This window comes from Bufo bufo, chromosome 4, assembly GCF_905171765.1.
Source record: "Bufo bufo chromosome 4, aBufBuf1.1, whole genome shotgun sequence".
NCBI classification, from domain to species: Eukaryota; Metazoa; Chordata; class Amphibia; order Anura; family Bufonidae; genus Bufo; species Bufo bufo.
In genome coordinates, this window is record NC_053392.1 from 606,757,152 (window position 1) to 606,770,108 (window position 12,957).

The 12,957-nt window shown below is 40.6% G+C and overlaps 1 protein-coding gene across 2 annotated transcripts in view; it reads left to right on the plus strand.

Annotated features, from left to right (window-relative positions):
* Positions 1 to 12,957, plus strand: part of GALNT14 (polypeptide N-acetylgalactosaminyltransferase 14) — a 442,885-nt gene that overhangs the window by 197,992 nt on the left and 231,936 nt on the right. For both annotated transcript variants that reach the window (XM_040430606.1, XM_040430607.1), the window contains exon 2: positions 3,537 to 3,706. In XM_040430606.1, the coding sequence (XP_040286540.1) occupies positions 3,537 to 3,706 (170 nt within the window). The remainder of the gene's footprint in view (positions 1 to 3,536; positions 3,707 to 12,957) is intronic.

The following is a 12,957-nucleotide window of genomic DNA, read 5'->3' on the forward strand; positions in this document are numbered from 1 at the left end:
TTTTTTTTTTTTTTTTTTTTTTTTTTTTTTTTTTTTTTTTTTTTTTTTTTTTTTTTTTTTTTTTTTTTTTTTTTTTTTTTTTTTTTTTTTTTTTTTTTTTTTTTTTTTTTTTTTTTTTTTTTTTTTTTTTTTTTTTTTTTTTTTTTTTTTTTTTTTTTTTTTTTTTTTTTTTTTTTTTTTTTTTTTTTTTTTTTTTTTTTTTTTTTTTTTTTTTTTTTTTTTTTTTTTTTTTTTTTTTTTTTTTTTTTTTTTTTTTTTTTTTTTTTTTTTTTTTTTTTTTTTTTTTTTTTTTTTTTTTTTTTTTTTTTTTTTTTTTTTTTTTTTTTTTTTTTTTTTTTTTTTTTTTTTTTTTTTTTTTTTTTTTTTTTTTTTTTTTTTTTTTTTTTTTTTTTTTTTTTTTTTTTTTTTTTTTTTTTTTTTTTTTTTTTTTTTTTTTTTTTTTTTTTTTTTTTTTTTTTTTTTTTTTTTTTTTTTTTTTTTTTTTTTTTTTTTTTTTTTTTTTTTTTTTTTTTTTTTTTTTTTTTTTTTTTTTTTTTTTTTTTTTTTTTTTTTTTTTTTTTTTTTTTTTTTTTTTTTTTTTTTTTTTTTTTTTTTTTTTTTTTTTTTTTTTTTTTTTTTTTTTTTTTTTTTTTTTTTTTTTTTTTTTTTTTTTTTTTTTTTTTTTTTTTTTTTTTTTTTTTTTTTTTTTTTTTTTTTTTTTTTTTTTTTTTTTTTTTTTTTTTTTTTTTTTTTTTTTTTTTTTTTTTTTTTTTTTTTTTTTTTTTTTTTTTTTTTTTTTTTTTTTTTTTTTTTTTTTTTTTTTTTTTTTTTTTTTTTTTTTTTTTTTTTTTTTTTTTTTTTTTTTTTTTTTTTTTTTTTTTTTTTTTTTTTTTTTTTTTTTTTTTTTTTTTTTTTTTTTCACACCATTCTTTGTAAACCCTAGAAATGGTTGTGCGTGAAAATCCCAGTAACTGAGCAGATTGTGAAATACTCAGACCGGCCCGTCTGGCACCAACAACCATGCCGCGCTCAAAACTGCTTAAATCACCTTTCTTTCACATTCTGACATTCAGTTTGGAGTTCAGGAGATTGTCTTGACCAGGACCACCCCCCTAAATGCATTGAAGAAACTGCCATGTGATTGGTTGACTAGATAATTGCATTAATGAGAAATAGATCAGGTGTTCCTAATAATTCTTTAGGTGAGTGTATGTTTTATGTATGATGTGTTTGCATGTACTGTATGTATGTTTTATGTATATGTATATGTGTCTGTGTATGTTATGTATGTGTATGGAGGTGTCTGTATGACTGTGTGCCCCACCCTGATAAAATCCTGCGTGCACCACTCACACTGACACATCATCGGCGCACACCGCCAGGCACATCTTAACATTTAAGAGTAGATTTATTCGGGGAAGGCGTCCAGTGCCGCCGAGTGGTATAAGAGGTTCTCCTTCATACACTTGTAAATAAATCGTTTCTCCAAATCTTATTACCATGATGAATGTCGGACCACTAAGTGAATAAGAGTCAATTATTGGATAAATATCTCACTCCTCCAAATCTCCAGCTTTCTGCATTTGCTAAGAGAACATGATAGATAGTGAGGGACGGATCGCATGGTTCGGGTGCTGGTTTCATTAGCAGCAGGAGAGCTGCGTACTTGTATCTGCTCGATCTGTACATTGCTGGAGTCAGATGTGTATCCAGCTAATGTTCACATTTTACCCGATATTTGAGTCTCCTGCTGGAAAGTCAGATAAAATTGATTACTTGTACGGATGTAGCAGAGCTGAACTTGTAATTTAAAGAGGTTATATCAATAGCAGGCACAACACTAGATACACTGTAGCGAGGACCCAACTCTTTATATTCTACCTTTGCTTGTGTATATTTGCATAACCTCCGTTAGTGCTTAGGGCAGGATGGTTCATGCACTGTGAATACTTTGAAATGTACAGTACAGACCAAAAGTTTGGACACACCTTCTCACTCAAAGAGTTTTCTTTATTTTCATGACTATGAAAATTGTAGATTCACACTGAAGGCATCAAAACTATGAATTAACACATGTGGAATTATATACATAACAAACAAGTGTGAAACAACAGGTTCTTCAAAGTAGCCACCTTTTGCTTTGATTACTGCTTTGCACACTCTTGGCATTCTCTTGATGAGCTTCAAGAGGTAGTCCCCTGAAATGGTTTTCACTTCACAGGTGTGCCCTATCAGGTTTAATAAGTGGGATTTCTTGCCTTATAAATGGCGTTGGGACCATCAGTGGCGTTGAGGAGAAGTCAGGTGGATACACAGCTGATAGTCCTACTGAATAGACTGTTAGAATTTGTATTATTGCAAGAAAAAAGCAGCTAAGTAAAGAAAAACGAGTGGCCATCATTACTTTAAGAAATGAAGGTCAGTCAGTCAGCCGAAAACTTTGAAAGTAAGGCCTATTTGACCATAAAGGAGAGTGATGGGGTGCTGCGCCAGATGACCTGGCCTCCACAGTCACCGGACCTGAACCCAATCGAGATGGTTTGGGGTGAGCTGGACCGCAGAGTGAAGGCAAAAGGGCCAACAAGTGCTAAGCATCTCTGGGAACTCCTTCAAGACGGTTGGAAGACCATTTCAGGTGACTACCTCTTGAAGCTCATCAAGAGAATGCCAAGAGTGTGCAAAGCAGTAATCAAAGCAAAAGGTGGCTACTTTGAAGAACCTAGAATATGACATATTTTCAGTTGTTTCACACTTGTTTGTTATGTCTATAATTCCACATGTGTTAATTCATAGTTTTGATGCCTTCATAGTCATGAAAATAAAGAAAACTCTTTGAATGAGAAGGTGTGTCCAAACTTTTGGTCTGTACTGTATGTCAGTTCAGACACCAGGGTATTAGGCTACTTTCACACTTGCGGCAGAGTGATCCGGCAAGCAGTTCCGTCGCCGGAACTGCCTGCTGGATCCTGCAAAACGTATGCCAACTGATGGCATTTGTAAGACTGATCAGGATCCTGATCAGTCTTAAAAAATGCCTGATCAGTGAGAAAAATGCATTGAAATGCCGGAAGGACAGATCCGGCACTAATACATTCCTATGGAAAAAAAATGCCGGATCCGGCATTCAGGCTAGTCTTCAGTTTTTTTGGCCGGAGATAAAACCGTAGCATGTTGCGGTTTTATCTTTTGCCTGATCAGTCAAAATGACTGAACTGAAGACATCCTGAACGGATTGCTCTCCATTCAGAATGCATGGGGATAAAACTGATCAGTTCTTTTCCAGTATAGAGCCCCTAGGACGGAACTCAGTTCCGGAAAAGAAAAACGCAAGTGTGAAAGTGCCCTATGTCTGCACAGTCAGACAAAATTGCAGAGGATAGGCAGCAGAATTCTGAATGTTGCTTTGGATGTGACTGGAGGCTGAAAATTTTGAAAACCGAAAAATAGTGCAGTGTAAATAAATGGCAGCACTGGCAACATTTTACAACATTGTTTGTGGAGTTACTTTGTAACCTTTGACAGCTCGTTCCTTAGACTTCTCCTCTTCCTGTCTGCAGGACACAGACGTGGACTGGGATGACCTGTGGGACCAGTTTGATGAGCGAAGATACCTGAATGCTCAAAGATGGAAACCCGGAGAAGACCCCTACAGGCTGTACGCCTTCAATCAGAGGGAAAGCGAGCGCACCCCCAGTGACCGCGCCATTAAGGACACCAGACACTACAGGTAGGTTGACGTCAGCCTGGTAATGTCCTCTCCTCTGGTGGACCCTCTCTGTCCCCTGATCTCATCTCTACTGGTTTTTATGAGTAAACAGATGACAGTAGAAAAGAGTTAGAAACAGTAACCTGAAGGAGCTTTGCTTTCAACTCACACTTTTCTGCAGTCCCTTTTGGTTCAGTGTCAGGATATACTGTTTCATGGTCTGGTTTGGCCCTCGAGGTAAATATAAAGACCAGGATGTAAGAAGAAACTGCAATAAAAAGACACAATAGACTTTTTTTATTCTATGTCCCATTTTTCTCCTGATTTCTTGTCCACTGAGTTGATAAGTAATGTATGTACACAGTGACTGCACCAGCAGAATAGTAAGTGCAGCTCTGGAGTATAATACAGGATGTAACTCAGGATCAGTACAGGATAAGTAATGTATGTACACAGTGACTCCACCAGCAGAATAGAGAGTGCAGCTCTGGAGTATAATACAGGATGTAACTCAGGATCAGTACAGGATAAGTAATGTAATGTATGTACACAGTGACTGCACCAGCAGAATAGAGAGTGCAGCTCTGGAGTATAATACAGGATGTAGCTCAGGATCAGTACAGGATAAGTAATGTAATGTGTGTACACAGTGACTCCACCAGCAGAATAGTGAGTGCAGCTCTGGAGTATAATACAGGATGTAACTCAGAATCAATACAGGATAAGTAATGTAATGTATGTACACAGTGACTGCACTAGCAGAATAGTGAGTGCAGCTCTGGAGTATAATACAGGATGTAACTCTGGATCAGTACAGGATAAGTAATGTGTGTACACAGTGACTGCACCAGCAGAATAGTGAGTGCAGCTCTGGAGTATAATACAGGATGTAACTCTGGATCAGTACAGGATAAGTAATGTATGTACTCAGTGACTCCACCAGCAGAATAGTGAGTGCAGCTCTGGAGTATAATACAGGATGTAACTTAGGATCAGTACAGGATAAGTAATGTAATGTGTGTACACAGTGACTCCACCAGCAGAATAGCGAGTGCAGCTCTAGAGTATAATACAGGATGTAGCTCAGGATCAGTACAGGATAAGTAATGTAATGTATGTACACAGTGACTGCACCAGCAGAATAGAGAGTGCAGCTCTGGAGTATAATACAGGATGTAGCTCAGGATCAATACAGGATAAGTAATGTATGTACACAGTGACTGCACCAGCAGAATAGAGAGTGCAGCTCTGGAGTATAATACAGGATGTAGCTCAGGATCAGTACAGGATAGGTAATGTAATGTATGTACACAGTGACTGCACCAGCAGAATAGAGAGTGCAGCTCTGGAGTATAATACAGGATGTAGCTCAGGATCAGTACAGGATAAGTAATGTAATGTGTGTACACAGTGACTGACTGCACCAGCAGAATAGTGAGTGCAGCTCTGGAGTATAATACAGGATGTAACTCAGGATCAGTACAGGATAAGTAATGTAATGTATGTACACAGTGACTGCACCAGCAGAATAGAGAGTGCAGCTCTGGAGTATAATACAGGATGTAACTCAGGATCAGTACAGGATAAGTAATGTAATGTGTGTACACAGTGACTTCACCAGCAGAATAGCGAGTGCAGCTCTGGAGTATAATACAGGATGTAACTTAGGATCAGTACAGGATAAGTAATGTAATGTGTGTACACAGTGACTCCACCAGCAGAATAGTGAGTGCAGCTCTTGGGTATAATACAGGATCTAACTCAGGATCAGTACAGGATAAGTAATGTATGTACACAGTGACTCCACCAGCAGAATAGTGAGTGCAGCTCTGGGGTATAATACAGGATCTAACTCTGGATCAGTACAGGATAAGTAATGTATGTACTCAGTGACTCCACCAGCAGAATAGTGAGTGCAGCTCTGGAGTATAATACAGGATCTAACTCAGGATCAGTACAGGATAAGTAATGTATGTACACAGTGACTCCACCAGCAGAATAGCGAGTGCAGCTCTGGAGTATAATACAGGATGTAGCTCAGGATCAGTACAGGATACATAATATATGTACATAGTGACTCCACCAGCAGAATAGTGAGTGCAGCTCTGGAGTATAATACAGGATGTAGCTCAGGATCAGTACAGGATACATAATGTATGTACATAGTGACTCCACCAGCAGAATAGTGAGTGCAGCTCTGGAGTATAATGCAGAATGTAACTCAGGATCAGTAATGTATGTACACAGGATAATCTATTCATTTGTCCTGGTGCCATGTAATACTTCTCCTTTGAGGGCTTCCTGGGTCCTCAGTGATCAGAAGTGATCTTGGCACCAAGACACCTTGGGGGGTAATTTATCATGAGGGGAATATCTTAAGTCAGTTTTGCTAGAGTCTGCGTTGTTGTACTTTATGCCACATTTATTACATGTTTCATGTTGTTTGATAAATTTGTCTCATCCTTAAACCTAACACTTTTGTCTAGAAAAGCTCCTCCAGTTTTCCAGCTCCATCCTCCTACTGGAGCGAGATTGCGACTTTTTAAAAAGTCTCAATGATAAATCTGGAGTGAAACTCAATAACATAGCTAGCCACACCCACTTTTCTACACATATTTAAAAACTGGAGTGAGTGGTGTAAAACGTAAAAAAGTTGCAAAATTTTTGCGCAGGCAAGTGCAAAAAGTCACAAAAACCTCAATTTTCTACTTTTTGAAGGCAGAATTCTGGAGTGAAGGCATGATTCATCTGCCCCCTAGTGATCTGCTCATAGTTAGAGGACTCCTCTAACATAAAAGTATAACCCAAAGCGGATATACTCTTTACTCCTACCTTTCCTTCTAGATTGATTGGTGCACCTCAGCTCATTTGGATTCCCTCTTCCCAGAAGTCCAGAGGAGCGTTGCCTGGCCGATAATCTTTAAGCCTCTCTCCATAAGAACATACTGTATTCTCCAAATCCTCATCTATGAGGCACTGTGGGCAACAAGGAAAGGTTTAACTTAACATATTAGCATCTACATCATGATACTGTCTCCTTATGAAATTCCTAATGCTATGGTCTTAAAGGCTGTGTACACCTTTGGAGGCAATTTTTGTTTATGATGGCATCTTACTAAGATTTGGCTAAAAATCATATTTTCAATTGGCCCTTATTAAAAATATTGAGTCGTTCTGTCACAAATGGTTAACTACCGTATTTCTAACTGCGTGACTGGTATTTTCACTTTTTCATTTTGTGGTCATCTAATAACCCTCACTAAAAGGTCATAAACACTTATTTAAGCCACATTCTTATCAGTAAGATTAGAACTGAGCTATAATGAGTGTTTATAATGTCTGAGAGCAGAGATAAGGAGCCTTTCTTCTCCCCAGATGCCGGAAAAGACAGAAAATCCACAGGCTGCTAATAGAGCATCTCAGCTCTGTACAGAAAAAAGGACTCCATATTGTTAATAAAGACCAATTGAATAAATGATTTTTAGCTCAAAATAAGTACAATGCATTAAATAATAAAATAAATTACCCCAAAGGTGTACATAGCCTTTATGCGTGTCACTTGATAGGAAAACGTCCTGGAGAATAATTAAGCAGGGTATACTGCGGGGACCGTCCCCTCCCTGTGAAGCGTCTGCTTTCTGATTTATCTCAGGGATTTTATCAGCTTCCTGGCAGCCAGTGAATGAATTACCATTGGCGATATCTCGCCCGGCAGAGCACATGTGGCGTCCCGGGCGCAGGTGCATGTAATGAAATCCGTGCTACAATCTAGCATGGATAAACAGGCTGCTGTCATGTTTCGTTATGGTGGTGGCAATAAAAGGAACGCAATTATTAGTATATCAAAATGTTCATCACAAGCTTTACCAGACACGACGGGATTACACGTAGACAGGCAAATCAGAGTTTTCCGCCTTCATTTTAATTAAATATTATTGATGGGAAGCCGCGCTCTGAACGGATTTCGGTTTTGTTGTCTTCTGGCGAGCCTGAAGCAACGTCTAAGCCTCTGATGGTCAAACAAGGCTGCATTGCAAGGGTTACATGGTTGGTCTACAATGTGTAGCAGTCCAGATGTTGCAAAAGTACTCCTTGCATAATTCAGAATGTAGGAGGCAACTGAAGTGCCCTCAGGTGCTGCAGCTCCCCACCAATCAGCCCCTGTTTGCACAGACACAGCCTCATACAGGGCATAAATGTAAAATCTTTGCCCTCATAGGGACCATTGCAATTGCTGCTTCTGCACCGCCTGTGAAACCCGGCCTTAGCCAAATGTGTGAATAAGGTTGAGCTTCAGTACCTGGCATGACCTGTAGGAGCAAGCCATCATGCCTTTCTAAACAATAAAGGGGATACAGCGCTGATCGGATTGCAGTGGCCCCCCTCATTCTTCTGATTGAAAGGGCAATATTGATCAAATATTGAGTGGTGAAAGGGAGCCTATCAGCAGGTATGAGCCTGCAAAACTGCTGACAGCACTAGGTGGGGGCTGGGGAGAGCAGGCAAAACATATCTTTTTTTCTCCTCAGGAATAGTGTGAATATGAAATTTTATTCTGCCAGATTCTGCCCAGGAGGTGGAGCTTTACTGTAAAGTGCTCTCTGCATTGGGCTGCTTGACTTCCCCTCTGCTTTGAGTTGCAGTTGTGGTGGTCTCCCTCTTGGAGAAGAGGAGAGGGGCTGTGATACAGCTCAGTGCAGAGAATTCTACAGACGCTCCACCTGCTGGGCACTTACTGGGGTAGAATCTGGCAGAATAAAAGTTTATATTTACACTACTCCTGATAAGCTTGCCTCGGCTGTCTCCAGTTCCCTACTTAGTGCTGTCAGCAGTTTAACCTGGTCAGGCTCCTTTAGATTTCAGTGAATGCTTTTAAATTAAGGTCCCTGGGGCTTAAATGGATTGTCCTACAAAAAATGTCGAAACTTTTTAAACTAGACCCTGGCTCAGAATACTTTTGTAATTGTCTGTAATTCAAAATGTAGCATAGCCACTGAGCTATTCGGTGAAATCTATCTGTATGGCGCCACCTGCTGTTTGCCCTTTTTCCAAATTCTCTGTCCAGCTCACTGAGGTTGACATACATGCTCAGTTCCACCTGCTGCAGTAGAAAGGACGCGCCCCCTGGGCTGTCAGCAATTGTGGCAATGAATGGGAAGATCTCCCACACCATGACCAACGTTGTTTGCAAGAGAGTTCAGGGAGTGATAAGCTGTGACTGTTTTGAACTCTGCTTTGTCACTCTCCATGTTGCATCCACCCCCACCGGCTGGCAGGCATTGCTGGGAGTTGTAGTGCCAAGTTGGCAGCTGGGGATGATAGCTCAGAAGCAGCGGTTTGTGTCTACGTTGTGTGAAGTTTTCTTGTTCAGAACTTTTCTTTGCCTCGGCGCTCTTATGTGTTATTATGTCCTCGTTTATCTTGTCTTGTAAAGAGCAGCTTATTGAATTTTTCTGCCGGCGCCCGGAGATTGCTTCATCTCTTGTCACTTCTTTTAACTACTTTCCTCATCAGATATTTTTTTTCCCGCATTCTCTTATCTTGCCTCTTATCTGTTTTCCTTAGATTGTATTTTAAATATCTGAAGTGCTGTGCAAAAGTTTGGGGCAGGTGTAGGAAAAATGCTGCAAAGTCAGAATGCTTTGAAAAATGGAAGTGATAATGGTTTATATTTATCAATCATCAAAATGTATTCATTTTATGTGACCACCCTTTGCCTCCAGCATAACTTCTTCTAGGTGCACTCGCACACTGGTTTTGAAGGAACTCGGCAAGGAGGTTGTTCCAGACATCTTGGAGAACTAAGCACAGATCTTCTGAGGATGTAGGCTTGCTCAGATCCTTCTGTCTCGTCATGCCATCCCAGACTGACTGGCAGACTGGATGATGTTCAGGTCAGGGTTCTGTGGGGGCCATATCATCACTTCCAGGACCCCTCCTTCTTCTTTACACTGCAGGGAGGCTGTTCCTAACATCTTGGAGAACTAAGCACAGATCTTCTGAGGATGTAGGCTTGCTCATATCCTTATGTCTCTTCATGTAATCCCAGAGAGACTGTATGTTGTTGAGAACAGGGCTCTGTGGGGTCATATCTTTACTTCCAGGACCCCCCCCCCCCCTTCTTCTTTACACTGCAGGGAGGCTGTTCCTGACATCTTGGAGAACTAAGCACAGATCTTCTGAGGATGTCAGCTTGCTCAGATCCTTCTGTCTCGTCATGTCATCCCAGACGGACTGGCAGACTGGATGATGTTCAGGTCAGGGTTCTGTGGGGGTCATATCATCACTTCCAGGACTCCTCCTTCTTCTTTACACTGCAGGGAGGCTGTTCCTAACATCTTGGAGAACTAAGCACAGATCTTCTGAGGATGTAGGCTTGCTCAGATCCTTATGTCTCTTCATGTAATCCCAGATAGACTGTATGTTGTTGAGAACAGGGCTCTGTGGGGGTCATATCTTTACTTCCAGGATCCCCCTTCTTCTTTACCCTGCAGGGAGGCTGTTGCTGACATCTTGGAGAACTAAGCACAGATCTTCTGAGGATGTAAGCTTGCTCAGATCCTTCTGTCTCTTCATGTAATCCCAGACAGAATGTATGATACTGAGAACCGGTCTCTGTGGGGCTCAAATCACCACTTCCAGGACTCCTCCTTCTTCTTTACACTTATTTTGAAGGAAGTCGGCAGGGAGGCCGTTCCTGACATCTTGGAGAACTAAGCACAGATCTTCTATAGATGTAGACTTGCTGAGATCCTTCTGTCTCTTCATGTAATCCCAGACAGACTAGATGATGTTGCGATCAGGGCTCTGTGGGGGTCATATCACCATCTCCAGGACTCCTTTTTCTTCTTTACACTGGTTTTGAAGGAAGTCAGCAGGGAGGTTGTTCCAGACATCTTGAAGAACTAAACACAGATCTTCTGAGGATGTAGGCTTGCTCAGATCCTTCTGTCTCTTTATGTAATCCCAGAGAGACTGTATGTTGTTGAGATCAGGGCTCTGTGGGGGTCATATCACCATCTCCAGGACTCCTTTTTCTTCTTTATGCTGAATATAGTTCTTAATGACTTTGGCTGGATGTTTGGAGTTGTTGTCCTGTTGCAGAATACTTTCAGAGTCAATCAGACGCCTCCCTGATGGTATTCCATGATGGACAATGTATTTCTCAGCCTTGAATCCTGACCACTCCATCTGCTGGAATGTCATGTTGTGGCTCCCTTGCACAGAACAGGTGCACTATTTGGGAAGACAGCGGACCAGGTTACCACCCTCCCCCCAGTAATCCCGCCCCTGCTTTATTTATCTCCGCCTCCTTGGTGCTCTCCTCCTCTCCTTCTTTGCTAGCGCTCACACAGACCTGACGGCCTTTGTACTTAGCAGCCAATCTGAAAAAGCAGAGCTTCCTGGGAAGTAACAAAGTAGCAAGAAGGGCCTAGATCATAGAAGAGGATCTCAGACCACCACCGACTCCAATAGGCACTGCCGCTAAGCCAGAGTCAGTGCTTAAAGCTGTTTTCTAATGAAGAAGAACTTAAAAACAGCCAACAGGTAAGATAATAAATAGCAAACCAGCAATACTCGCAGTCAGGGGCCCAATGCTTCACCTGCACATTGGACAGTAGGACCTTGTCCCATGTATTACTGGCCATTGGGCCAGGAAAGAGGAGATCTCATTTAGGAGTGTGGCAGCATCGGCAGCTCCTTCATGACAACACATATATCAGGCGGTATTAATATTTAATAATAACGGAGCAGCCGCGCAGAGTCCTCAATAAATCAGTCTCCGAGCCGGACGGATTTATGGCCTGACGGGTGATGTGACATGAATAATTCACGCGAAGCACGTGCCGGTAGAATCCTGTATGTGTCCCGGTGGAAATGGATACAGCGTAGAAGTGATCTGCACAGACTTTATCTATACAAAGTGACCTAAAGTATAGGGCGGATGGATGATGGGGGTTCCAAGAAACTGGTCTGCAGGGGGCGTTCTCTAGTCAGAGTACAAAACCCAGCAACCAAGGGGTTAATCCTAATAACTAAAAAAGTTCAGATTCTCCACCTCTGTTTAAGTGTTATTATTTTTTCAACTTTTGGAAGCTGAAGTAGTCTGAAAGCCATAGACTCTGGCTGCTCAGCTGTTCCTCTCCTATGCTTTACACTACACCCCTGCTCCATGAGGACCCAACTTTGGTCAGTGACTTCCGCTAAACTGCATTGTCTTGGGTAGTCTTACGGCGGTCATCAGACCTTGGAGCTGAAAACCCCTGGGGTCTTGATTTGTGTCCTTGTATGTAACAAATCCCACTCACCTGTCCCCGTTCCTGCAGACGTTTCCTTTCCCTGCAGAACCAGGAAGCAGTTTGGTCGGGTGACTGCTGCAGCCAGTCTCAGGGCTAAGCTATCGCGGCCTCTTGGAAGGGACATCACTGCTGTTATGTAGCACTCAGGCCGAGGTGACTGCGGGGTCCAGGAGTGACCAAGAATGGAGAAGCTGCGGACAGGTGAGTGGGCAAAAGCTTTTAAGTCTAATTGCCATCTCATTATAGACTGCTGTGTTCTCTCATGCTTTATACTGCAACTCTTCTCTATTATAACCCTGTTTTCATTAGTGACTCCAGCCTAGCTGCATTGTCTGACGGAGTATGATGTAGTCTGGAATCTTTGTCCTATCCCACCAAAAGATCATCCTGCTGCTCTTGCATACTCTCATGCTTTACACTGCCATTCTTCTCCATTACTTTGATCGGTGACTACAGCTTAGCTGTATCGGCTGTGGTGGTTGGAGGTACTTTTAAATTTACATTGTGTCTTATCAAAGGCTCTGTCCAACGTTCATGCTTTATACTGCAGCTCTTCTCCATTGGAACACCATTCTCATCGGTGATTCCATTTTCTGTTGAAATCTAAGCTTGTATGAAATTGATCTGTCCCTACATCATGTCGCATTGGTATTTAAGACTGGAGTGTCCATGGACTGGAAATGTATTTTTTTTTTTAGGCATTATTATAATAAAGAATTACGGTATTATTATTATTATTACTGCTATTCTTAATATTTTACATGATGCATTCACATTTACACCTTTTTAAAGCTGCCCTTGACTGGGCGGAGCCTATTTTGTCAGATGACTGTGTAAATGTGGCAACTAACACATCCGATGTAGAAACTATACTGTAAGGCCTCATGCACACGACCGTATGTGTTTTGCGGTTCGCAAATTGCGGATCCGCAAAAAAAAAAACGGATGACGTCCGTATGGCATCCATTTTTT